The 24,400-nt window shown below is 44.1% G+C and overlaps 1 protein-coding gene across 4 annotated transcripts in view; it reads right to left on the reverse strand.

Moving 5' to 3' along the window:
- LOC143769484 (rap1 GTPase-activating protein 1-like) overlaps nt 1–24,400 on the reverse strand; it is a 67,726-nt gene that overhangs the window by 9,108 nt on the left and 34,218 nt on the right. For all 4 annotated transcript variants that reach the window (XM_077258099.1, XM_077258100.1, XM_077258102.1 and 1 more), the window contains exons 10-14: nt 23,779–23,862; nt 14,614–14,714; nt 14,266–14,395; nt 8,944–9,102; nt 2,025–2,096 (exon numbers count right to left, since the gene is read on the reverse strand). In XM_077258099.1, coding sequence (XP_077114214.1) covers nt 2,025–2,096; nt 8,944–9,102; nt 14,266–14,395; nt 14,614–14,714; nt 23,779–23,862 — 546 coding nt within the window. The remainder of the gene's footprint in view (nt 1–2,024; nt 2,097–8,943; nt 9,103–14,265; nt 14,396–14,613; nt 14,715–23,778; nt 23,863–24,400) is intronic.

Genomic DNA, 24,400 nt, shown 5'->3' on the forward strand with positions numbered 1-24,400 from the left:
CAGTGTAGACCCCGAAATGTAACCCTTGTGTTCTCCCCTTGGGTTCTCCCTCTTACAATATCAGGAGGATACTTTTTGCTGCGAGCCGCCTCCTGAGTGGTCTCGTGTTACTGGAGAATGGTCGTGGCGGTGGTCGCGCCTGTGGTGGTGGAGCCGCCGGTTGTGCATATTTTATTAGCCTTAGTGTTTAATGGATGATCTGGCAGCCGCGCCGCAGTCAGGCCCCAGAGATGGTCCAACGTAATATAAGTTTTACTCTTTACCAGTCTGTGGTCATCAAACTTCAAGAGTCAAGTCATGAACGTCACCTCCACGGATCATGGCGGAGCTACCAGTACCAGAGGTGGACATACCATTGGTGCAACCTGAGCAGCCGCACAGGGGCCCAAGGGGTAACGGGGACACTTCTACCTTCAAAAGAAGTAAAATTGTGCCTTATGAGGAGCTATTGGGCTACTAAGGGCCAATATATTGTTCTTTCACAGGGGGCCTCTTCTGTCTGTGTCCAATGCTGACTGCTACCCTACGCAAAATCCTGATCTACTGCTGGTGGCCAGCTGAAGACTGATGGGAGGCAGCTCAGGTAAGAGGGGCTTTTTATACAATAGGGGCCAAGTCCAGATGTGGCCTCTCAGGGGCCAAGTCCAGTGCCCACTGCTATCACCTTCCTTGAATAGTTTATAATCTGTCCACCTGCCTGAAAGCGACAGTCAAAATACTGACACCTGCTATGAGGGCAGCCTCAGCTTTGGGGGAGCAAAAGGAAGGTGAGTAAAATGCTTTTTTTTTTTTTTCTTTCTATGCATTAAAGAACAGCGACATAACGGGAGATGTATACCAGGATGGGGGATATATATACCAGAAAGGAAGACTTATATATCAGGACGGGGGATATACTGCATATATCAGGATGGGCAATATATATACCAAGATGGAGGACATTATATATATATACAGATGTGTCAGATGCTACAGGCAGTCGCTCTGCATCTGGCTGCAGAAGGTCTCTGCGTTTGGCATTGCGGACGCCTTCTTAATCCTGACTTTTGGACCCAGTGGCACCGTCCCTCCAGCTCTAATTGACACACTGGGACCTGGGTGTTTATAGACTCTCAAGTCCGCTTCAGGGAGTCACTGGTGATACTCACATATTCACATTTCAAGGCTTGGAGCTATAGCAGTCAGCTTACTTCATCTCTGGTGCCGTTGGAGGATGTTTGGTGTTACCCCTCTGAGTCTACTCAAGTTAAGTTGCTTCCCTTGGTTTGTCTCCCTTCTCTTTAGTGTACAGTGGGGACTGACCTGTGTTCATCCCCTCTTCCCTATTCAGGGCCTAGCTCTAGAGATATAGAGGGTATAGGTTCCTGCTTGGCGATTGGTGTGAACCAATAAAGGGATGGTAGGGGAGGCAGGGCACTATTAGATCTGCCTAGGGGTCTCTAATCCCCTTTTCCCTAGCGTTTGGGCTTCCTTCCCCTCTTCCCCTTGTGTTGCACTTAGTCTTCCCACACTGTGTGTGACAGATGGGGGACATATATACCAGTAAGAAGCCTAAGATGGGGGACACTACTACATAATGGGTGAAAGTGTTTGGGGGGCAACTTGAATGTTCTCATAAGATTTAGAACGCTACAAGAATCCATACATCTGACCAACATGCGGCAGAGAGGGGCCAGGTCCAAATTTTGCACCGGACTCTAGCTACGCCACTATCAGGAGGTCAGTGTTTAGCTCCCAATGCATATAATTTTTAGCCATGGCCAAGCCCCTTCCCCTCCACAATCCTTCTGCTCCCCTCCATTTCTTGCTTCCTGCCACCTAAATGTGCAATTGAACCCCTAGGAACAAGAGACTTGCTGATTTCTGAGGGTCTTCAGCAAAGGGGCCGGGGAAATTTTCCAATTCTTCCACTCAATTCAGACCTTCTTGGAGAGTGGTTGTGATATAAAGCATAAGACTTTGATCTTTTAGAGATTCCTTATTTTGGTTTTAGTGATAGAAGGTAATGACAATTATCCACCAACCTTCTGGAACACTGCAGGATTCGGCAAAGCGGGACCAAATCCGGGAACATCATCCCGGGCAGTGACGGAGACCTGCAGACAAAACAGTAGTCATTCCCTCACTGCACAGACAAATCATCACATAGAAACCAACAAGACTGACCCCGGTATCACGGGCTGAGGAAGCTGAGATATGGGGCGCTGTAAGTTGGGTCCTGACACTGGTCAGCTTCTTTACACCTCTGGTGACCACATTGTTTCCCCCACATTGTCGGCCCCACAGTGGGACGATCATCAAACAGCTCCTCAGATCTCAGCTTCCAGAACTCTTGAGATGTATCATGTGGACGTTTTCTGTTTTTTTTACATCCTCTTTGGTCTTCAACACTTATTAATATATAATTAGAAGTGTAACAAGATGTCTCCTCCTGCAGTAGTTTATGTGGCGCGGACTCCAGTCTTTATGATGTATCATTTATATTAGATGGGATTTTACTCCGGCGATCACTTATGTCTCGGGATTATTTCATCTTTATATATCTCTGCTCAAAGCTGGAGACATTTATTAACCTCAATGAAAAGTTATTGTGTCTATTGCAGGGGGAACACAACACAGGAAGTCAGAGACCACCACGGTCAAGCAAATTAGCTTTACTCCAGAAGTGCCCCCTATGGAAGTATGACCCTATAACGAAGGAATTAAATGTTGTGAAATCTGTTTTTGGGCTCCCTCTTGTGGTCACAAGTGGTACTGTGTGAGTGCTGTCTTTGGGCTCCCTCTGGTGGCTCTTTGTGTCATTCTGCAGGTCTGAGGCTGGATCAGCTGTCTCGTTATCTGTTAGCTGGTTTCCTATTTAGCTCACCTGGACTATCAGTTGTTGCCTGCTGTCGATGTATTCAGTGCTATTTTGATCTCTCCTGAATTCCTTCGCCATCAGTCTCTCCAAGAGAAGCTAAGTTTTCTGTTTGGTTATTTTTTGCTCATCAGTGTTCAACATGTTTCTTGGTTATTTATTTGTCCTTGTCCAGCTTGCTAATATGTGATTTCCTTGCTTGCTGGTAGCTCTAGGGTGCTGAGTTTCTCCCCTCACACCGTTAGTTGGTGTGGGGGTTCTTGAATTCTCAGCGTGGATATTTTGTATAGGGTTTTTTACTGACCGCACAGTTCCCTGCCTGTCTTCTGCTATCTAGTATTAGTGGGCCTCATTTGCTGAATCTGTTTTCATTTCTACGTTTTGTATTTTCCCCTTACCTCACCGTTATTATTTGTTGGGGGCTTCCTATATCTTTGGGGTCATTTCTCTGAGGCAAGTGAGGTCTTACTTTCTCTATAGGGGTAGCAAGTTTCTCAGGCTGCGTCGAGACGTCCAGGAATTTAGGCACGTTCACCGGTTACCTTCAGTGTGTTTGGTTAGGATCAGGTTTTGCGGTCAGTCCAGTTACCACCTCCCTAGAGCTCGTTCTATGTTCTGTAACTTAGCTAGTGCATTTTGTGATCCTCAGCCACTAAGGATCATAACCGTACAGCAGGCCAAAAAGTGTTTAATGCATCGCAGAAGTGGGATAAGAGAAGTCCTGAGTACAATTTTTTTTTTCTCTCCCTTTGCTGCAGTCTGTCCAGCTTCTCTCATCCCCTTAATCTCTGGGTGGTTTTGAGTTCAGCTGCAGACATGGATATTCAGAGTCTGACTTCTAGTGTGGATCATCTTGCTGCAAGGGTGCAAAGCATTCAGGATTTTGTTGTTCACAGTCCTATGTCTGAGCCAAAAGTACCTATTCCTGAGTTGTTTTCTGGAGATAGATCTAGGTTTCTGAATTTTAAGAATAATTGTAAATTATTTCTTTCTTTGAGACCTCGTTCCTCTGGTGATTCCGCTCAGCAAGTTAGAATTGTTATCTCCCTGTTACGTGGCGACCCTCAGGATTGGGCTTTCTCCCTGGCTCCAGGAGATCCTGCATTGCTGAATGTGGATGCGTTTTTTCTGGCGCTTGGATTACTTTATGAGGAACCTAATCTTGAGAACCAGGCAGAAAAGGCCTTGCTGGCTCTCTCTCAGGGCCAGGATGAAGCTGACGTGTATTGTCAAAAATTTCGGAAATGGTCGGTGCTTACTCAATGGAATGAGTGTGCCCTGGCTGCAAATTTCAGAGAAGATCTTTCTGAAGCCATTAAGAATGTTATGGTGGGGTTCCCCATGCCTGCAAGTCTGAATGACTCAATGGCTTTGGCCATTCAGATTGATCGGTGTTTGCGGGAGCGCAAATCTGCGCACCATCTGGCGGTGTTTTCTGAACAGAGACCTGAGTCTATGCAATGTGACCGAATTCTGACCAGAATTGAGCGGCAAAATCATAGACGTCAAAAGGGGTTGTGCTTTTACTGTGGTGATTCAACTCATGTTATCTCAGCATGCTCTAAGCGCTTAAAATTGCTAAACCTGTCACCATTGGTACTATACAGCCTAAATTCATTTTGTCTGTTACTTTAATTTGTTCTCTGTCATCCTACTCGGTTATGGCTTTTGTGGATTCAGGTGCTGCCCTGAATCTGATGGATTTGTCGTTTGCCAGGCGCTGTGGTTTAGTCCGGGAGCCTTTAGAATTCCCTATTCCACTGAGGGGAATTGATGCTACACCGTTGGCTGAGAATAAGCCTCAGTATTGGACTCAAGTGACCATGTGCATGACTCCTGTACATGAGGAGGTGATTCGCTTTCTTGTGCTGCATAATTTGCATGATGTTGTCGTTTTGGGTCTGCCATGGTTGCAGGCCCATAATCCAGTACTGGATTGGAAAGCTATGTCTGTTTCAAGTTGGGGTTGCCAGGGGATTCATGGCGATGCTCCTTTGGTGTCAATTGCTTCTTCCACTCCTTCTGAGGTCCCTGAGTTTTTGTCGGACTACCAGGATGTATTTGATGAGCCCAGATCCGGTGCCCTGCCTCCTCACAGGGATTGTGATTGTGCTATAAATTTGATTCCTGGTAGTAAGTTCCCTAAGGGACGACTTTTTAATTTGTCTGTACCAGAACATGCCGCGATGCGGAGTTATATAAAAGAGTCTTTAGAGAAGGGACATATTCGCCCGTCCTCCTCCCCTCTTGGTGCAGGATTCTTTTTTGTGGCCAAGAAGGATGGTTCTCTGAGACCTTGTATTATCGTCTTCTAAATAAAATCACGGTCAAATTTCAGTATCCTTTGCCATTATTATCTGATCTGTTTGCTCGGATTAAGGGGTCCAGTTGGTTCACCAAGATAGATCTTCGTGGTGCGTATAATCTTGTGCGTATTAAGCAGGGGGATGAATGGAAAACAGCATTTAATACGCCCGAAGGCCATTTTGAGTACTTGGTGATGCCTTTTGGACTCTCTAATGCTCCTTCTGTGTTCCAGTCCTTCATGCATAACATCTTCCGAGAATATCTGGATAAATTTATGATTGTGTATTTGGATGACATTTTGGTCTTTTCTGAGGACTGGGAGTCCCATGTGAAGCAGGTCAGGATGGTATTTCAGGTCCTACGTGCTAATGCCTTATTTGTGAAGGGCTCAAAATGTCTCTTCGGAGTACAGAAGGTTTCCTTTTTGGGTTTTATTTTTTCTCCTTCTACTATTGAGATGGACCCAGTCAAGGTCCAGGCTATTCATGACTGGACTCAGCCTACATCTGTTAAAAGTCTTCAGAAGTTCTTGGGTTTTGCTAATTTTTACCGTCGCTTCATTGCTAATTTTTCTGGCGTGGTTAAACCCTTGACGGATTTGACCAAGAAGGGTTCTGATGTGACTAATTGGTCTCCTGCGGCCGTGGAAGCCTTTCGGGAGCTGAAGCGCCGGTTTTCTTCGGCTCCAGTTTTGTGTCAGCCTGATGTCTCTCTTCCTTTTCAGGTCGAGGTTGATGCTTCTGAGATTGGAGCAGGGGCTGTTTTGTCGCAGAGAAGCTCTGATGGCTCTGTGATGAAGCCTTGTGCTTTCTTTTCAAGAAAGTTTTTGCCTGCCGAGTGGAATTATGATGTTGGTAATCGGGAGTTGTTGGCTATGAAGTGGGCATTTGAGTAGTGGCGACATTGGCTCGAGGGAGCTAAGCATCGTGTGGTGGTCTTGACTGATCACAAAAATCTGATTTATCTCGAGTCTGCCAAGCGGCTGAATCCTAGACAGGCTCGTTGGTCGTTGTTTTTCTCCCGTTTCGATTTCGTGGTCTCGTACCTGCCTGGTTCGAAGAACGTGAAGGCTGATGCTCTTTCTAGGAGTTTTGTGCCTGACTCTCCGGGAGTTTCAGAGCCGGCTGGTATCCTCAGAGAGGGAGTGATTTTGTCTGCCATTTCCCCAGATTTGCGACGAGTGCTGCAGAGATTTCAGGCGGATAGACCTGACCGTTGCCCACCAGAGAGACTGTTTGTCCCAGATAGATGGACCAGCAGAGTTATTTCCGAGGTTCATTCTTCGGTGTTGGCAGGCCATCCTGGGATTTTTGGTACCAGAGATTTGGTGGCTAGGTCCTTCTGGTGGCCTTCCTTGTCGCGGGATGTGCGTTCCTTTGTGCAGTCCTGTGGGATTTGTGCTCGGGCTAAGCCTTGCTGTTCTCGTGTCAGCGGTTTGCTTTTGCCTTTGCCTGTCCCGAAGAGGCCTTGGACGCACATTTCCATGGATTTTATTTCGGATCTTCCAGTCTCTCAGAGAATGTCTGTCATCTGGGTGGTGTGTGATCGTTTTTCCAAAATGGTCCATTTGGTGCCCTTGCCTAAGTTGCCTTCCTCCTCCGATTTGGTTCCTCTATTTTTTCAGAATGTGGTTCGCTTGCACGGCATCCCTGAAAATATTGTGTCTGACAGAGGATCCCAGTTCGTGTCCAGATTCTGGCGGATCTTTTGTGCTAAGATGGGCATTGATTTGTCTTTTTCGTCTGCCTTCCATCCTCAGACGAATGGTCAAACTGAGCGAACTAATCAGACCTTGGAAACTTATTTAAGATGTTTTGTTTCTGCTGATCAGGATGATTGGGTGACTTTTTTGCCATTGGCCGAGTTTGCCCTTAATAATCGGGCTAGTTCTGCTACTTTGGTTTCGCCTTTTTTCTGCAATTCTGGTTTTCATCCTCGTTTTTCCTCGGGTCAGGTTGAGCCTTCTGACTGTCCTGGGGTGGATTCTGTGGTGGATAGGTTGCAGCAGATTTGGAACCATGTGGTGGACAATTTGAAGTTGTCACAGGAGAAGGCTCAGCGCTTTGCCAACCACCGTCGCGGTGTGGGTCCCCGACTTCGTATTGGGGATTTGGTATGGCTGTCTTCTCGGTATGTTCCTATGAAGGTCTCCTCTCCTAAATTCAAGCCTCGCTTCATCGGTCCTTATAAGATTTTGGAAATCCTTAACCCGGTGTCATTTCGTTTGGACCTCCCAGCATCGTTTGCCATTCATAACGTGTTCCATAGGTCTTTGTTGCGGAGGTATGTGGTGCCTGTGGTTCCTTCTGTTGAGCCCCCTGCCCCGGTGCTGGTTGAGGGCGAATTGGAGTACGTGGTGGAGAAGATCTTGGATTCTCGTATTTCTAGACGGAAGCTTCAGTATTTGGTTAAGTGGAAGGGCTATGGTCAGGAGGATAATTCCTGGGTTGTCGCCTCTGATGTTCATGCGGCCGATTTGGTTCATGCCTTCCATGTGGCTCATCCTGATCACCCTGGGGGTTTTGATGAGGGTTCGGTGACCCCTCCTCAAGGTGGGGGTACTGTTGTGAACTCTGTTTTTGGGCTCCCTCTTGTGGCCACAAGTGGTACTGTGTGAGTGCTGTCTTTGGGCTCCCTCAGGTGGCTCTTTGTGTCATTCTGCAGGTCTGAGGCTGGATCAGCTGTCTCGTTATCTGTTAGCTGGTTTCCTATTTAGCTCACCTGGACTATCAGTTGTTGCCTGCTGTCGATGTATTCAGTGCTATTTTGATCTCTCCTGAATTCCTTCGCTATCAGTCTCTCCAAGAGAAGCTAAGTTTTCTGTTTGTTCATTTTTTGCTCATCAGTGTTCAACATGTTTCTTGGTTATTTATTTGTCCTTGTCCAGCTTGCTAATATGTGATTTCCTTGCTTGCTGGTAGCTCTAGGGTGCTGAGTTTCTCCCCTCACACTGTTAGTTGGTGTGGGGGTTCTTGAATTCTCAGCGTGGATATTTTGTATAGGGTTTTTTACTGACCGCACAGTTCCCTGCCTGTCTTCTGCTATCTAGTATTAGTGGGCCTCATTTGCTGAATCTGTTTTCATTTCTACGTTTTGTATTTTCCCCTTACCTCACCGTTATTATTTGTTGGGGGCTTCCTATATCTTTGGGGTCATTTCTCTGAGGCAAGTGAGGTCTTACTTTCTCTATAGGGGTAGCAAGTTTCTCAGGCTGCGTCGAGACGTCCAGGAATTTAGGCACGTTCACCGGCTACCTTCAGTGTGTTTGTTTAGGATCAGGTTTTGCGGTCAGTCCAGTTACCACCTCCCTAGAGCTCGTTCTATGTTCAGTAACTTAGCTAGTGCATTTTGTGATCCTCAGCCACTAAGGATCATAACAATTAAACCAAAAAGGATGGGACTCCATGCTCCATACTGAGGTGGCTAGGATTGGAGCAGGTCTGACTGCTGGGCCTCCATAGATCACAACTTCCAAGGGCTCACGACACTGGATAAAAGGTCATGGTTCCTTCAGCTTTCACCAGACGCAGCGCCACCATTGTCCTTACCCCGTGTTTGGTATTGCACTTATCCCCACTCTAATGGATAGGACACAGCTGCAATACCGAGCAGAACCTATGTGCAATGGTGGCGCTGTGTGCAGTATGGAAGGTCCTCTGTTATGCACAGGTGATTAGCCCCGGTCACATTGATGGAATATAAAGATATCATCCATGTGTAAGAAATAATTTACAATTTGTGCCCATGCTGCATTCCCCCGCTGGGACATGAGGTCGTACCTTGTACAGGGAGTCACCGCTGAGGCTTGGGGGGCAGGACTGGACCACCATGTAGCAGTGTAGGAAATGGGAGGTAATGATATCGGGGGAGAAGACGGCGCCATCGTCCTGATAGACCAGGGACACAATGTCATTTCCAATGTGACGCTTCCTCTGGAGCTGAAAATACAAAACTCAGTGGCCTCTATATACTACTGAGATAATACACAGCACAGGGGGAAATAAGTATGTGACACACTGACGGTTTGGCAAGAATGGAGAGGTCTGTCATTTTTATCGTAGATACACTTTTATTGTAAGAGATAGAATCTTTAGAAAAATCCAGAAAATCACATTGTATGATTTTTACAAATCATCAAAATCATTCAAATTTTACATATACTTCTATTAGGCCCATTGTTAGCATTATAATAATAATATATTTATTTTTATATAGCGCTAATGTATTCCGCAGCGCTTTACATACATACATTACTGTACTGGACACTTCTATCTAACACTTGTATATTTATACTCACTGTTCTTTTTTGATAGGGTTTAAACCATCACTTCTATTTTGTACAACCTTCATTTCAGTACAGATTGCTATTTGGTTAGACCACGCATGCAAATATTTCATCGTGATCACTTCTGCCACCATTTTGATTTATTTGATCCATGTACAGTATATGCTTGACTGTTTGGCGGGTGAAGCTGTACTGCAAGCTTCTGTTATTTTTGTCTTTTTTTTATTTTTTAGTGTTTTTAATTTGTGTTTGTTGCTTGTTCCAATCCAATAAAATGTATTCGTTTTCATTTGTGGCGATTCCTGTGTTTATAGCGTGTGCCTTTGTTTTGCTTTTCACATGACTTTGTTTTCAAATACTACAGGCTGATCCCTTACGTCTGGTGGAGCCTTCTATCTATATAGTTTTTTGCCTCCTGGATGAACCCATAGCATTTCTTGGAGTCGAAGAACGTCATGGAACCGTGCATTATCCGATTCCCAACTGCTCCACCACTGGGGAGATCTAGCTAGGTCCGTACCCAATTCTCTCGCCTCTTCTTCCCCTCAATGACTTCTGCCACCCACTTAGCCCTGGCGTGGTCCAGGGCCCGAGGCCCCTCCACCACGGACATTTGTGGTCGGGGTATGGGGGCTGCTTCCTTGACCGGCGCCCCTTTTGGGGGCTGTGAGGTACTCATCGCCCAGGATTCAGACAGAGACTTCAAGGTTTGCGCCCTGCCGCAGGGCCTTGACCACTCCGACACGGCTGCCTCCATCTTGGATCAGGCTCCAGATATGGGACCTCCGGTGTCCTAAGTCCACCTCCTCCTCCAATTGAGCCATCCTCTGCTTCTATTGTGACCGTCCTGGTCTCCCGCGGAGCGCAAATCCATATGCCGGCTGTTGCTCTCCACAGGAAACCCGTAGCCTTCCATTCTTTGCTCCTCACTCTTCTCCTCGCTCAACAACAATGGTGGTGGCCCACTCTCCCATGGGTGTACGTCTCCGCTTCTCCGCCTCTTCCGGGGTTGATTCATGCCCAGCTCACCTCTTGGGAGTCTCCACCCATTCTCCCTTGGGTTGCTGCAACAGGCTTGGTTACATTTTGTTCCGCAGCACCCACCACAGGCAGACCTCTCTAGACAAACCACTTACCAGGTCGGACGGATTTTCGCTCCATTTGGCGCTGCCATCACCCATGACAGGCTGAGCTTTCTCTACCTCTACCCCACATCCACCAAGTCTTCTTGATGCATGATTCCATGCTGCCGACTACCATTTTTAAGGTGCCAGAGGGCAGCAGTCGTGGTCAAGCTGCTGCTCCGTGTCACCCTGGCACTTAGCAGGGAAATCGTGTCCCAGTCCCAGTATGCTATTATATGTGGGGCACATCATACTCAGTTGCAGGCCGCAGGCCTCAGCTTTTTTCACGTCTTCGGTTACAGGAGCTGCTGCACACACATCAGGGGACACCCAGTTCGTTCCAACACTCAAAGGTTTCCTGGACAGTTCAAGTTCATCAGATCATAGCACGCAGTATCGAGACAACATCCTGTTTCTTCTTTCCGTAATACAGGACATTTTCAGCTTCTCTTTCTGCTCTACCTGGACTTTCCCTACATTCACTGATCCTGTCAGCCCTAGGGATTCCCAGTCCAGTTCCTCAGTATTACCAAGATCAGTTACCTTTCTCAGACGCGTTTCCACGTCCACAATCCTCTGTATGGAAGGGTTTGAGATACTCTCCATAGCACCTGTATCGAGCCTTGAGCTCCAGACATTGCAGGAAAGTCCGCAGGGAATTTCGTAAGGCCTCATATTGCCCAGAACAATATGTACTCCTTGTGCTATCAGACGACTGCATCTTGAACTTGACCTTATCACTGTTTCTAACGAATTCCTCATAAGGAAACATGAGGAACATGAAGCAGATGAGGAACATGAAGCACATAAGAAACATGAAGCACATAAGAAACATGAAGCAGTTCCCTTTTTATTTGAATGATCCCCTTCCAATGTTGTCTAGTCCCAAACACTAATTGTATCTTGTACTAATGTCCTATCTACAGTTAATATCTATTCTTATCCTAATCACTAAGCTTTGTCTTATCATGTGCTCACCCTGCACTATACACTGTGCAATACTTATACATTACAATAATACATGGCAATTCACACTGTATCACTGACTTTATAATATACACTGAAAAACCACCGGACATAATTCACACTTCACATGACACAATACATGTATAAAAATACATGACGCTATTCACATGACGCGATTGTTGTCTTCAGGGGCAGGAACGTGACAGTATTGTCCACAACCTTGCAATAGTTTTCATTGGGGAGCAATATTAGAGGGGCCACAATTACAGTGAGTATCTCAGGAGTCATTATTGTAGAAATGACAACCGCTAGTGGGGTAGCCAAGTGGTCAAAATTAGGGGGGTCACAGTTATCAGTTGATTATCCCAAGGGTCAATATTAGACGGGGTCCCAGTTACTAGTAGGGTGCCCCAATGGTCAATATTAGATCGTTCACAGATACTAGTAGGGTACCCGAAGGGTCAATAGAGGGGTCACAGTTACCAGTAGGGTATCTGAAGGGTCAAAATTAGAGGGGTCACAGTTACCAGTAGGGTATCTGAAGGGTCAATATTAGACGGGGTCCCAGTTACCAGTAGGGTATCTGAAGGGTCAATATTAGAGGGGTCACAGTTATCAGTAGGGTATCTGAAGGGTCAATAGTAGAGGGGTCACAGTTACCAGTAGGGTATCTGAAGGGTCAATAGTAGAGGGGCCACAGTTACCAGTAGGGTATCTGAAGGGTCAATATTAGAGGGGCCACAGTTACCAGTAGGGTATCTGAAGGGTCAATAGTAGAGGGGTCACAGTTACCAGTAGGGTATCTGAAGGGTCAATATTAGAGGGGTCACAGTTACCAGTAGGGTATCTGAAGGGTCAATATTAGGGGGTCACAGTTATCAGTAGGGTATCTGAAGGGTCAATAGTAGAGGGGTCACAGTTACCAGTAGGGTATCTGAAGGGTCAATATTAGAGGGGCCACAGTTATCAGTAGGGTATCTGAAGGGTCAATATTAGAGGGGCCACAGTTACCAGTAGGGTATCTGAAGGGTCAATATTAGAGGGGTCACAGTTACCAGTAGGGTATCTGAAGGGTCAATATTAGAGGGGTCACAGTTATCAGTAGGGTATCTGAAGGGTCAATATTAGAGGGGTCACAGTTACCAGTAGGGTATCTGAAGGGTCAATATTAGAGGGGTCACAGTTATCAGTAGGGTATCTGAAGGGTCAATATTAGAGGGGTCACAGTTATCAGTAGGGTATCTGAAGGGTCAATATTAGAGGGGTCACAGTTACCAGTAGGGTATCTGAAGGGTCAATATTAGAGGGGTCACAGTTATCAGTAGGGTATCTGAAGGGTCAATATTAGAGGGGCCACAGTTACCAGTAGGGTATCTGAAGGGTCAATATTAGAGGGGTCACAGTTATCAGTAGGGTATCTGAAGGGTCAATATTAGAGGGGTCACAGTTACCAGTAGGGTATCTGAAGGGTCAATATTAGAGGGGTCACAGTTACCAGTAGGGTATCTGAAGGGTCAATATTAGGGGGTCACAGTTATCAGTAGGGTATCTGAAGGGTCAATAGTAGAGGGGTCACAGTTATCAGTAGGGTATCTGAAGGGTCAATATTAGAGGGGCCACAGTTACCAGTAGGGTATCTGAAGGGTCAATATTAGAGGGGTCACAGTTATCAGTAGGGTATCTGAAGGGTCAATAGTAGAGGGGTCACAGTTACCAGTAGGGTATCTGAAGGGTCAATATTAGAGGGGTCACAGTTACCAGTAGGGTACCCCAAGGGTCAGTATTAGAGGGGTCACAGTTACCAGTAGGGTTCCCCAAGGGTCAATATTAAAGGGGTCACAGTTACCAGTAGTGTACTCAAAGGGTCAATATTAGATGGGTCACAGTTACCAGAGGGATAACCCAGAGATCAATATTAGAGGGGTCACCAGTAGGCCTGTGGGGTACTCCGGGGTTAATATTAAAGGGGTCATAGTTATCAGTAGGGTTCTCCAAGGGTCAATATTAGAAGGGTCACAGTTACATTGGGTGCCCCAGGGCTCATTATTATAGAAGTGACAATTACCAATGGATTACTTTAGGCATCAAAATTAAAGGGGTCACCATTACCAGTGTCATATCTCTATGGTCAGTTTTGGAGAGCTCCCAGTTACTAGCATGTATCTCAGGGTTTAATATTGGAGAGGTCCCAGTTATCAATGGGTTACACCTGGGGTCCATATTAGTGAGGTCACAGTTATGGTCGGTTCCCTAGGGGGCAGTGTTGACGTCAATTCTTGTCAATATATCGATCTTATCTATATAAACTATATTGCTGCAGAAGAGACTAAAATCTGCAATCAACAGAGAAGTGGGTAATGTAATATTCCAGAGGGATTTATTTAGGCAAAAATGTGTGGTTCAATTTGTCTAAATTTATTAAAATACCCCCCCCCCCCCCCGTGCCGCCTATCAATTTACATGAAGCAGAAGACTGCATCAGCCAGAACAGGGTCACATGACTTCTGGCTTCCAATAAAACTTCACATCACACAGCCAATCTATGGCAGCTATAATAGCCAATATAAAAGCCGAGGCAAGGAATGGAAGAGACAATTTGTTGTGAATCTGGATAGTGAGAGGACATCACACTTTACAGCTCAGCAATAGAGATAAGGAGAAAAAGCCAAAAACACTGAAGAAACATTGCAGACACATATGAATACTGTGTAGAATTTCACACCGACCTGCTGCACGTCCCCCGCTGTGTAGGGCAGTTTTGTCGACACATGGAACATAATCTCGTGGCCCCGGAACGTGGTATACACTGACTCTGTCCCCGTCTGACCCTGCGATACATCCAAACCGCCACGGAATCTAAAGTGTCAAAAATGAATCATCAGATCAGCCTCCCCTCCCCCGCCAGAGGCTCGATATCTGCACAATATGGAAAGGCGCGATAACTGTTTACCCGGCCGTCCTGCGTGCATTATTTATGTCCCTGCATTATTGAACAGTTCATTATGTCTCACAGGGGCCCGGTCTATTAACAGTGCGGAGTCCCACAACACACGCGCTCACCGCCACACTCTCACCCTTTAAAATTCTGCAGGTTGATTTTCTCTCCTAAGAAATCGAGAAATTCTGCAAATCCCAAACTCTCCTCTGTGTTACCAAACATCTCGGACTCAGTCACCTAGAAAGAAAAAAGGAGAAGACAGATGACAATGATGGCTGAGGACATAATAAAAGGCACACTCCAGGGAAACGTGGGATTTCCCTGTTATACGATACGGTCCTTACAGGAGACCTCCATATAAAGCCAAAAAGCTTTATATGCAAAGGCTAGAGATCTATTTAGTGCGGATCCCCAGTAGTCAGGAAAACAGGGAGCAGCAAATCCTTTGTATGAATGGAACGTTAGTGAGCATGTGCAACACATCTCCATTCACTGTCTATATGAGGGGTGGTCGCACATGCTCACTGTCGCTCCAACAATATATATAGGAGTGGTGGTCACACATGCTCAATGTCATTCCAGCAATGTCTATAGGAGTGGTGGCCGCACATGCTCAGTGTCGCTCCAGCAATGTCTATAGGAGTGGTGGTCACACATGCTCACTGTCGCTCCAGCAATATCTATAGGAGGGGTGGTCACACATGCTCAATGTCGCTCCAGCAATATCTATAGGAGGGGTGGTCACACATGCTCAGTGTCGCTCCAGCAATGTCTATAGGAGTGGTGGTCGCACATGCTCACTGTCACTCCAGCAATATCTATAGGAGGGGTGGTCACACATGCTCAATGTCGCTCCAGCAATATCTATAGGAGGGGTGGTCACACATGCTCAGTGTCGCTCCAGCAATATCTATAGGAGGGGTGGTCACACATGCTCAGTGTTGCTCCAGCAATGTCTATAGGAGTGGTGGTCGCACATGCTCACTGTCGCTCCAGCAATATCTATAGGAGTGGTGGTCACACATGCTCACTGTCACTCCAGCAATATCTATAGGAGGGGTGGTCACACATGCTCAATGTCGCTCCAGCAATATCTATAAGAGGGGTGGTCGCACATGCTCACTGTCGCTCCAACAATATCTATAGGAGTGGTGGTAGCACAAGCTCACTGTCACTCCAGCAATATCTATAGGAGTGGTGGCCGCACATGCTCACTGTCGCTCCAGCAATGTCTATAGGAGTGGTGGTGGCACATGCTCATTGTTGCTCTAGCAATGTACATAGGACTGGTGGTCACACATGCTCACTGTCGCTCCAGAAATGTCTATAGGAGTAGTGGTCGCACATGCTCATTGTTGCTTTAGCAATGTCCATAGGAGTGGTGGTCGCACATGCTCACTGTCGCTTTAGCAATGTCCATAGGAGTGGTGGTCGCACATGCTCACTGTCGCTCCAGCAATGTCCATAGGAGTGGTGGTAGCACATGCTCACTGTCACTCCAGCAATATCTATAGGAGGGGTGGCCGCACATGCTCAGTGTCGCTCCAGCAATGTCTATAGGACTGGTGGTCGCACATGCTCACTGTCACTTCAGCAATGTCCATAGGACTGGTGGTCGCACATGCTCACTGTCACTCCAGCAATATCCATAGGACTGGTGGCCGCACATGCTCAGTGTCGCTCCAGCAATGTCTATAGGAGGGGTGGCCGCACATGCTCAGTGTCGCTCCAGCAATGTCTATAGGACTGGTGGTCGCACATGCTCACTGTCACTTCAGCAATGTCCATAGGAGTGGTGGTCGCACATGCTCACTGTCACTCCAGCAATATCTATAGGACTGGTGGCCGCACATGCTCAGTGTCGCTCCAGCAATGTCTATAGGACTGGTGGTCGCACATGCTCACTGTCACTTCAGCAATGTCTCTAGGACTGGTGGCCGCACATGCTCAGTGTCGCTCCAGCAATGTCTATAGGACTGGTGGTCGCACATGCTCACTGTCACTTCAGCAATGTCTCTAGGACTGGTGGTCGCACATGCTCACTGTGGCTCCAGCAATGTCTATAGGAGTGTTGGTCGCACATGCTCACTGTTGAAGTGGTGGTAGCACAAAAACGCAGCAAAAAATGCAGGTCTCAGGTTTTGCTCCGTTTTTAGTGCAAAACCCTTAAGGAAGTTGTATCACGCTTTTTAGGGGGTCAATAAACTTCATCAGCAGGCACAAGAGACAACAAAAACACAGCAAAGAAATGCAGCAAAACCTGCTTTTTGTAAGCAGCCTCTTTTCTGTCAAGAAAGCAGATTTTGCTTGCAGAAAAATGTAGCAGAAACGTAACATGTGAACATAACCTTAAAGCCAAACGGTGCAAAACTTTAAAAGAAAAAAAATAGTTTTAGCCCAAAATACATGCATTTAAATAAAAAGTAATAAATAAACAAATAATTATTGCCATTGAAAGTGACCATATCCCATAAAGGGTCTTTCCAATCCCATGTAAATAAAGCTTATTCATCATATAATGAAACTTTCTGCAACTTTCTAAGACACTTTGTTCTTTAATTACTCGCCGGCTTTCTGTCAGTGAATGTAGAATTCATTATTTACGGGGTGAACACGTCTCCGGCTCATATCCCGCACAGTGTTACAGTGTTACAGAGCACTTTCCTGTAACGAGTCCTGTGCCAAGAGATACTGAAACATTGATAGCCTAAGCAGGTCCTACAACCCCTAGCAAAAATGATGGAATCACCGGCCTTGGAGGATGTTCATTCAGTTGTTTAATTTTGTAGAAAAAAAAACAGATCACAGACATGGCACAAAACTAAAATCATTTCAAATGACAACTTTCTGGCTTTAAGAAACACTAAAAGAAATCAAGAACAAAAAATGTGGTAGTCAGTAATGGTTACTTTTTTAAGCAAGCAGAGGGAACAAATTATGGAATCACTCATTTCTAAAGAAAAAATTATGAAATCACCCCATAAATTTTAATTCCCAAAAATAATACCTGCATCAAATTACATCTGCTCGTTATTCTGCATCTAAAAAGGAGGGATCACACCTTGGAGAGCTGTTGCACCAAGTGGACTGATATCAATCACGGCTCCAACACGAGAGATGCCAATTGAAACAAAGGAGAGGATTATCAAACTCTTAAAAGAGGGTAAATCATCACACAATGTTGCAAAAGATGTTGGTTGTTCACAGTCAGCTGTGTCTAAAATCTGGACCAAATACAAACAACATGGGAAGGCTGTTAAAGGCAAACATACTGGTAGACAAAGGAAGACATCAAAGCGTCAAGACCTGAAACTTCAAGCAATATGTCTCTAAAATAGGAAATGCACAACAAAACAAATGAGGACCGAATGGGAGGAAACTGGAGTCAACGTCTGTGACCGAACTGTAAGAAACCGCCTAAAGGAAATGGGATTTACATACAGAAAAGCTAAACGAAAGCCATCATTAACACCTAAACAGAAAAAAACAAGGTTACAATGGGCTAAGGAAAAGCAATCGTGGACTGTGGATGACTGGATGAAAGTCATATTCAGTGATGAATCGCGAATCTGCATTGGGCAAGGTGATGATGCTGGAACTTTTGTTTGGTGCCGTTCCAATGAGATTTATAAAGATGACTGCCTGAAGAGAACATGCAAATTTCCACAGTCATTGATGATATGGGGCTGCATGTCAGGTAAAGGCACTGAGGAGATGGATGTCATTACATCTTCAATAAATGCACAAGTTTATGTTGATATTTTGGACACTTTTCTTATCCCAGCAATTGAAAGGATGTTTGGGGATGATGAAATCATTTTTCAAGATGATAATGCATCCTGCCATGGAGCAAAAACTGTGCAAACATTCGTTGAAAAAAGACACCTAAGGTCAATGTCATGGCTGCAAATAGTCCGGATCTCAATCCAATTGAAAATCTTTGGTGGAAGGTGAAGAAAATGGTCCATGACAAGGCTCCAACCTGCAAAGCTGATCTGGCAACAGCAATCAGAGGAAGTTGGAGCCGGATTGATGAAGAGTCCTGTGTGACCCTCATTAAGTCCAGGCCTCAGAGGCTGCAAGCTGTTATAAAAGCCAGAGGTGGTGCAACAAAATACTAGTGATGTGTTGGAGGTTTTTTTTGTTTGTTTGTTTTTCATGATTCCATAATTTTTTCCTCATAATTGAGCGAGTCCCCTAATCTTTGATTAAAAAAAGTTACCATTACTGACTACAGCATTTTTTGTTCTTGATTTCTTTTAGTGTTTATTAAAGCCAGAAAGTTGCCATTTGAAATTACTTTAGTTTGTGCCATGTCTGTGATCGGCTTTTTTTTTTTTTTACAAAATTAAACAACTGAATGAACATCCTCCAAGGCCGGTGATTCCATAATTTTTGCCAGGGGTTGTATAAGTCTATGGAAGCACCAGAAATATCATAAAGCCAACAAGAGTAATCCCATGAAAAATTACCAATAATACAAATATTGATTAAAAATATATAATTTTATTAGACATATATTTAAATAACAGACAAAATATAAAAGCTGAATAAAAAAGAGGATCTACTGCAAAAAATGTTAGAGTCACTGGTAAGCACATATGTATATAAACAATTTAGTAGGGTAATCAATAACTCGTCCATGAAAACATCAGAGTACATATAGGTCCATATGGGGCAATTATACAGTTTTCAAACAGAAGGAAGTGGTGGCCTCCATTAACTATGGCAAAGAAAGAATATATATATATACAGTGGGGCAAAAAAGTATTTAGTCAGTCAGCAATAGTGCAAGTTCCACCACTTAAAAAGATGAGAGGCGTCTGTAATTTACATCATAGGTAGACCTCAACTATGGGAGACAAACTGAGAAAAAAAAATACAGAAAATCACATTGTCTGTTTTTTTATCATTTTATTTGCATATTCTGGTGGAAAATAAGTATTTGGTCAGAAACAAAATTTCATCTCAATACTTTGTAATATATCCTTTGTTGGCAATGACAGAGGTCAAACGTTTTCTGTAAGTCTTCACAAGGTTGCCACACACTGTTGTTGGTATGTTGGCCCATTCCTCCATGCAGATCTCCTCTAGAGCAGTGATGTTTTTGGCTTTTCGCTTGGCAACACGGACTTTCAACTCTCTCCAAAGGTTTTCTATAGGGTTGAGATCTGGAGACTGGCTAGGCCACTCCAGGACCTTGAAATGCTTCTTACGAAGCCACTCCTTCGTTGCCCTGGCGGTGTGCTTTGGATCATTGTCATGTTGAAAGACCCAGCCACGTTTCATCTTCAATGCCCTTGCTGATGGAAGGAGGTTTGCACTCAAAATCTCACGATACATGGCCCCATTCATTCTTTCATGTACCTGGATCAGTCGTCCTGGCCCCTTTGCAGAGAAACAGCCCCAAAGCATGATGTTTCCACCACCATGCTTTACAGTAGGTATGGTGTTTGATGGATGCAACTCAGTATTCTTTTTCCTCCAAACATGACAAGTTGTGTTTCTACCAAACCGTTCCAGTTTGGTTTCATCAGACCATAGGACATTCTCCCAAAACTCCTCTGGATCATCCAAATGCTCTCTAGCAAACTTCAGACGGGCCCGGACATGTATTGGCTTAAGCAGTGGGACACGTCTGGCACTGCAGGATCTGAGTCCATGGTGGCGTAGTGTGTTACTTATGGTAGGCCTTGTTACATTGGTCCCAGCTCTCTGCAGTTCATTCACTAGGTCCCCCTGCGTGGTTCTGGGATTTTTACTCACCGTTCTTGTGATCATTCTGACTCCACGGGGTGGGATATTGCGTGGAGCCCCAGATCGAGGGAGATTATCAGTGGTCTTGAATGTCTTCCATTTTCTAATTATTGCTCCCACTGTTGATTTCTTCACTCCAAGCTGGTTGGCTATTGCAGATTCAGTCTTCCCAGCCTGGTGCAGGGCTACAATTTTGTTTCTGGTGTCCTTTGACAGCTCTTTGGTCTTCACCATAGTGGAGTTTGGAGTCAGACTGTTTGAGGGTGTGCACAGGTGTCTTTTTATACTGATAACAAGTTTAAACAGGTGCCATTACTACAGGTAATGAGTGGAGGAAAGAGGAGACTCTTGAAGAAGTTACAGGTCTGTGAGAGCCCGAAATCTGGATTGTTTGTTTCTGACCAAATACTTATTTTCCACCATAATATGCAAATAAAATGATAAAAAAAACAGACAATGTGATTTTCTGTATTTTTTTTTCTCAGTTTGTCTCCCATAGTTGAGGTCTACCTATGATGTAAATTACAGACGCCTCTCATCTTTTTAAGTGGTGGAACTTGCACTATTGCTGACTGACTAAATACTTTTTTGCCCCACTGTATATATATATATCAACCATAGAGGTAAGTATACAGTAAGTAACGTGGGTGTAGGTAAAGTGCAACACGAATGATAATTAAGCATTAGGAGTTATTAAACTGTACATCACGATAGAAAGCATGTATTATTTACCTGGACTTGGCCCTCCTAATGCTCGTTTCACGTGGTTGCTTCTTCAGAGGGGAATCTCTCTGAAGAAGCAACCATGCGAAACGCACGTTAAGGGGCCAAATCTGGTAAATATTACACGTAAGACTAATGCGTGCTGATTACTGTGATGTATAATAATGCCTAATGCTTATTTATTACTTGGATCACTATTTCCTAAATGACTTAATTTTCACATTTTGCACTTTATTAGATGGAGTGATTCCTTATGTCAGATACAGTGTTTTTTGCAGTAGATCCCTTTTTTATTCTTCTTTTATATTTTGTCAGTTGTTTAAAAACATGGTTACAAATGTTATATATTTTTATTCAATATTTGTATTATTGGTGATTTTTCATGGGAGTACTCTTGTTGGCTTTAAGATATTGAAACATTGTATAAAGAAAGTTGCAGAACTTTTCATTGTACTGGGATTAGAGGGGCTTTGCCTATTAGGGTCACAGGAACTGGACCTGCATATTATAGGTTTATTTATAAAAAAAAAATCAAAAAAGTTTAATTTTTTCGGAATCACATCGTACTGCAGCGTCTGGCGCCAAAAAGTAGCAGAGAAGTGTAACTAAAGTGGCTTATCGAAATTTGGGGTCTGAATTTTGCTTAAACAGTCACTGTAATTTCAGCACATTTTTCGTTAATCAATGGTTCAAGCAAATATAAGAAACTTTGTGATATATCTAATAGGATAGATACACTTCTTTCCATAGTTTTGAGCCACTTCTCGCCCCTGCAGAACATATCACTCTGAAAAACAGCTAAAATATGTTGTGATCAAAACAATACAGACCATCAGTGTTTTGATAGGAAGAAATAGCACAAGCTGTATTGTGATCTGACAGGTGTTTTATCACACCCCAGTGCTGGATTCAGATCTACACTACTCAGCACTGCTGTATAATATCCTCTACTGTATACAGATTTCTGATAAGTCTTTTATTTCCCCCCTGTGCTAGATTCACAGCTACACAGCTCACCATTGATGTATAATGCCCTCTATTCTGCTACTGCTTTCTGATAAGTTTTTTATCTCACCCCAGTCCCGGATTCACAGCTACAATGTTTAGTACTGCTGTATGATTTTCTTCATACTCCTCAATTTTTCCAGTAAGTGTTTTATCGCACTTCAGTGTTAAATTCACAAATGTACTGATCAGCACAGCTGTACAGGTTGCCCCATGCTGCTGCTGCTTCCTAGTAAGTGGTTTATCTCACCACAGTGCTGGACCCAGGACTACACTGTTCAGTACAGCTGTAAAATGTCTTCCGTGCTGCTGCTTATGAAGATGTGTACTGTGCTGCTTATGAAGATGTGTACTAGATAGAGTCAGGAGGGCAGGAATCCCTCATAGCTGTGTTCGATCTGTATGGGACACATATCCAGTATAATGAGCTCCATCCAGGTATATACCGTATGTGGCCCATCCCTTTATAATGTCCCCCATCCGGGTATAATGTGCCCAATCCTGGTATATATGTCCCCCATACAGGGTTTATACAGTATGTCCCTTATCCAGGTATACAGTGATGGCACCCTTAAAATTGTTCCAGAAAATGAAGTATTTCTCCCAGAAAATTATTACAATTACACATGTTTTGTTATACACGTGTTTATTTCCTTTGTGAGTATTGCGAAAACACAAAAAAAAAAAGAGAAAAAAGGAAAACTGGCCACAATTTTACACAAACCCCCCAAAACGGGCCGGATTTTTGTAATCAATCGCTTCCTATAACCAACAACAATCTTCTCACACTTCTCAAGTGGAAATTTCGACCACCCGTTTGCAAACTGCTCCAGGTCTTTCATATTTAAAAGTACATTCTTCCAATATCAATTTTAAGATTTCTCCACAGGTGATCAATAGGATTTAGATCTGGACTCATTGCTACCACTTCATAACTCTCCAGGGCTTTGTTTCCATCCATTTCTGGGGGCATCCTGCTAGAAGACCCATGATGTAGGACGCAAACTCAGCTTTCTGACACTGGGCACTACATTGTGGCAGCAAAATAACCCCCAAAATATCTTTGCATTTCCACCATATTTGACTGTAGGTACTGTGTTTTTTTTTGTAGGCCTCATTCTGCTTTCGGAAAACAGTAGAATGATGTACTTTATGAAAAAGCTCTATCTTGATCTCGTCTGTCCACTAGACGCTTTCCCAGAAGGATTTTGGGTTACTCATGTACACTTTGGCAAACTGCAGTCTAGTTTTTTGTCTCTGTATCTGCAGTGGGGTCGTCCTGGGTCTCCTACCATAGCGTTTCATTTCATTCACATGTGGACAGAAAGTTTGCGCTGACACTGAAGCACCCTGAGCCTGCAGGGTAGCTTGAATTTCTTTGGAACTTGATTGGGGCTTATCCACCATCCGGACAATCCTGCGTTGCAACTTTTCATCCATTTTTCTCTGCCGTCCACGTCCAGGGAGAATAACTACAGTGACATGGGTTGTAAACTTCTTGATTATATTGTGCACGGTGGAAAAAGCAACATCAAGATCTCTGCTCTTTCTGTTCTCAATGCTTCGTGTGGCCCACACAGACACACAATGCAAAGATTCGATGTGAATATTAATGCAGATACTTTAATGTTAGAAGAGTTTATGTAAAAAAGAAATCTCTACCCCAGGGGAGCCACATTACGATAAATTAAGGAAATTTCAACTTATTGTAAACATATTAATAGAATGGCCGTTCACTGATAAGCACCAAACAGATGGACGATGGATATGTCTAAAGCGAACTCTACTGGCCCATTGTTGTATTTATGTCCCTTACCTGCCCTGGTTTCTGGTATATAACTCCAAACTTGAAGTTGTTCGTTAAAACATGTTCATCAAAAGTCACCAGAAGCTGAGAGGCCTAAGGAGCGAATAATAGTCATGAATGTAATGTATTATATAACTATTCTACGTATAAAAAAATAACTACTGTTCCTACGTACAAGAATATCACAACTATAATACTGCCCCTATGTACAAGAATAACACAACTATAATACTGCCCCTATGTGCAAGAATATAACTACTATAATACTGCCCCTATGTACAAGAATATAACTACTATAATACTGCTCCTATGTACAAGAATATAACTACTATAATACTGCCCCTATGTACAAGAATATAACTACTATAATACTGCCCCTATGTACAAGAATATAACTACTATAATACTGCTCCTATGTACAAGTATATAACTACTATAATACTGCCCCTATGTACAAGAATATAACTACTATAATACTGCCCCTATGTACAAGAATATAACTACTATAATACTGCTTCTATGTACAAGAATATAGCTACTATAATACTGCCCCTATGTACAAGAATAACACAACTATAATACTGTCCCTATGTACAAGAATATAACTACTATAATACTGCTCCTATGTACA

The sequence above is a fragment of the Ranitomeya variabilis genome, chromosome 4 (genome assembly GCF_051348905.1).
Source record: "Ranitomeya variabilis isolate aRanVar5 chromosome 4, aRanVar5.hap1, whole genome shotgun sequence".
NCBI classification, from domain to species: domain Eukaryota; kingdom Metazoa; phylum Chordata; class Amphibia; order Anura; family Dendrobatidae; genus Ranitomeya; species Ranitomeya variabilis.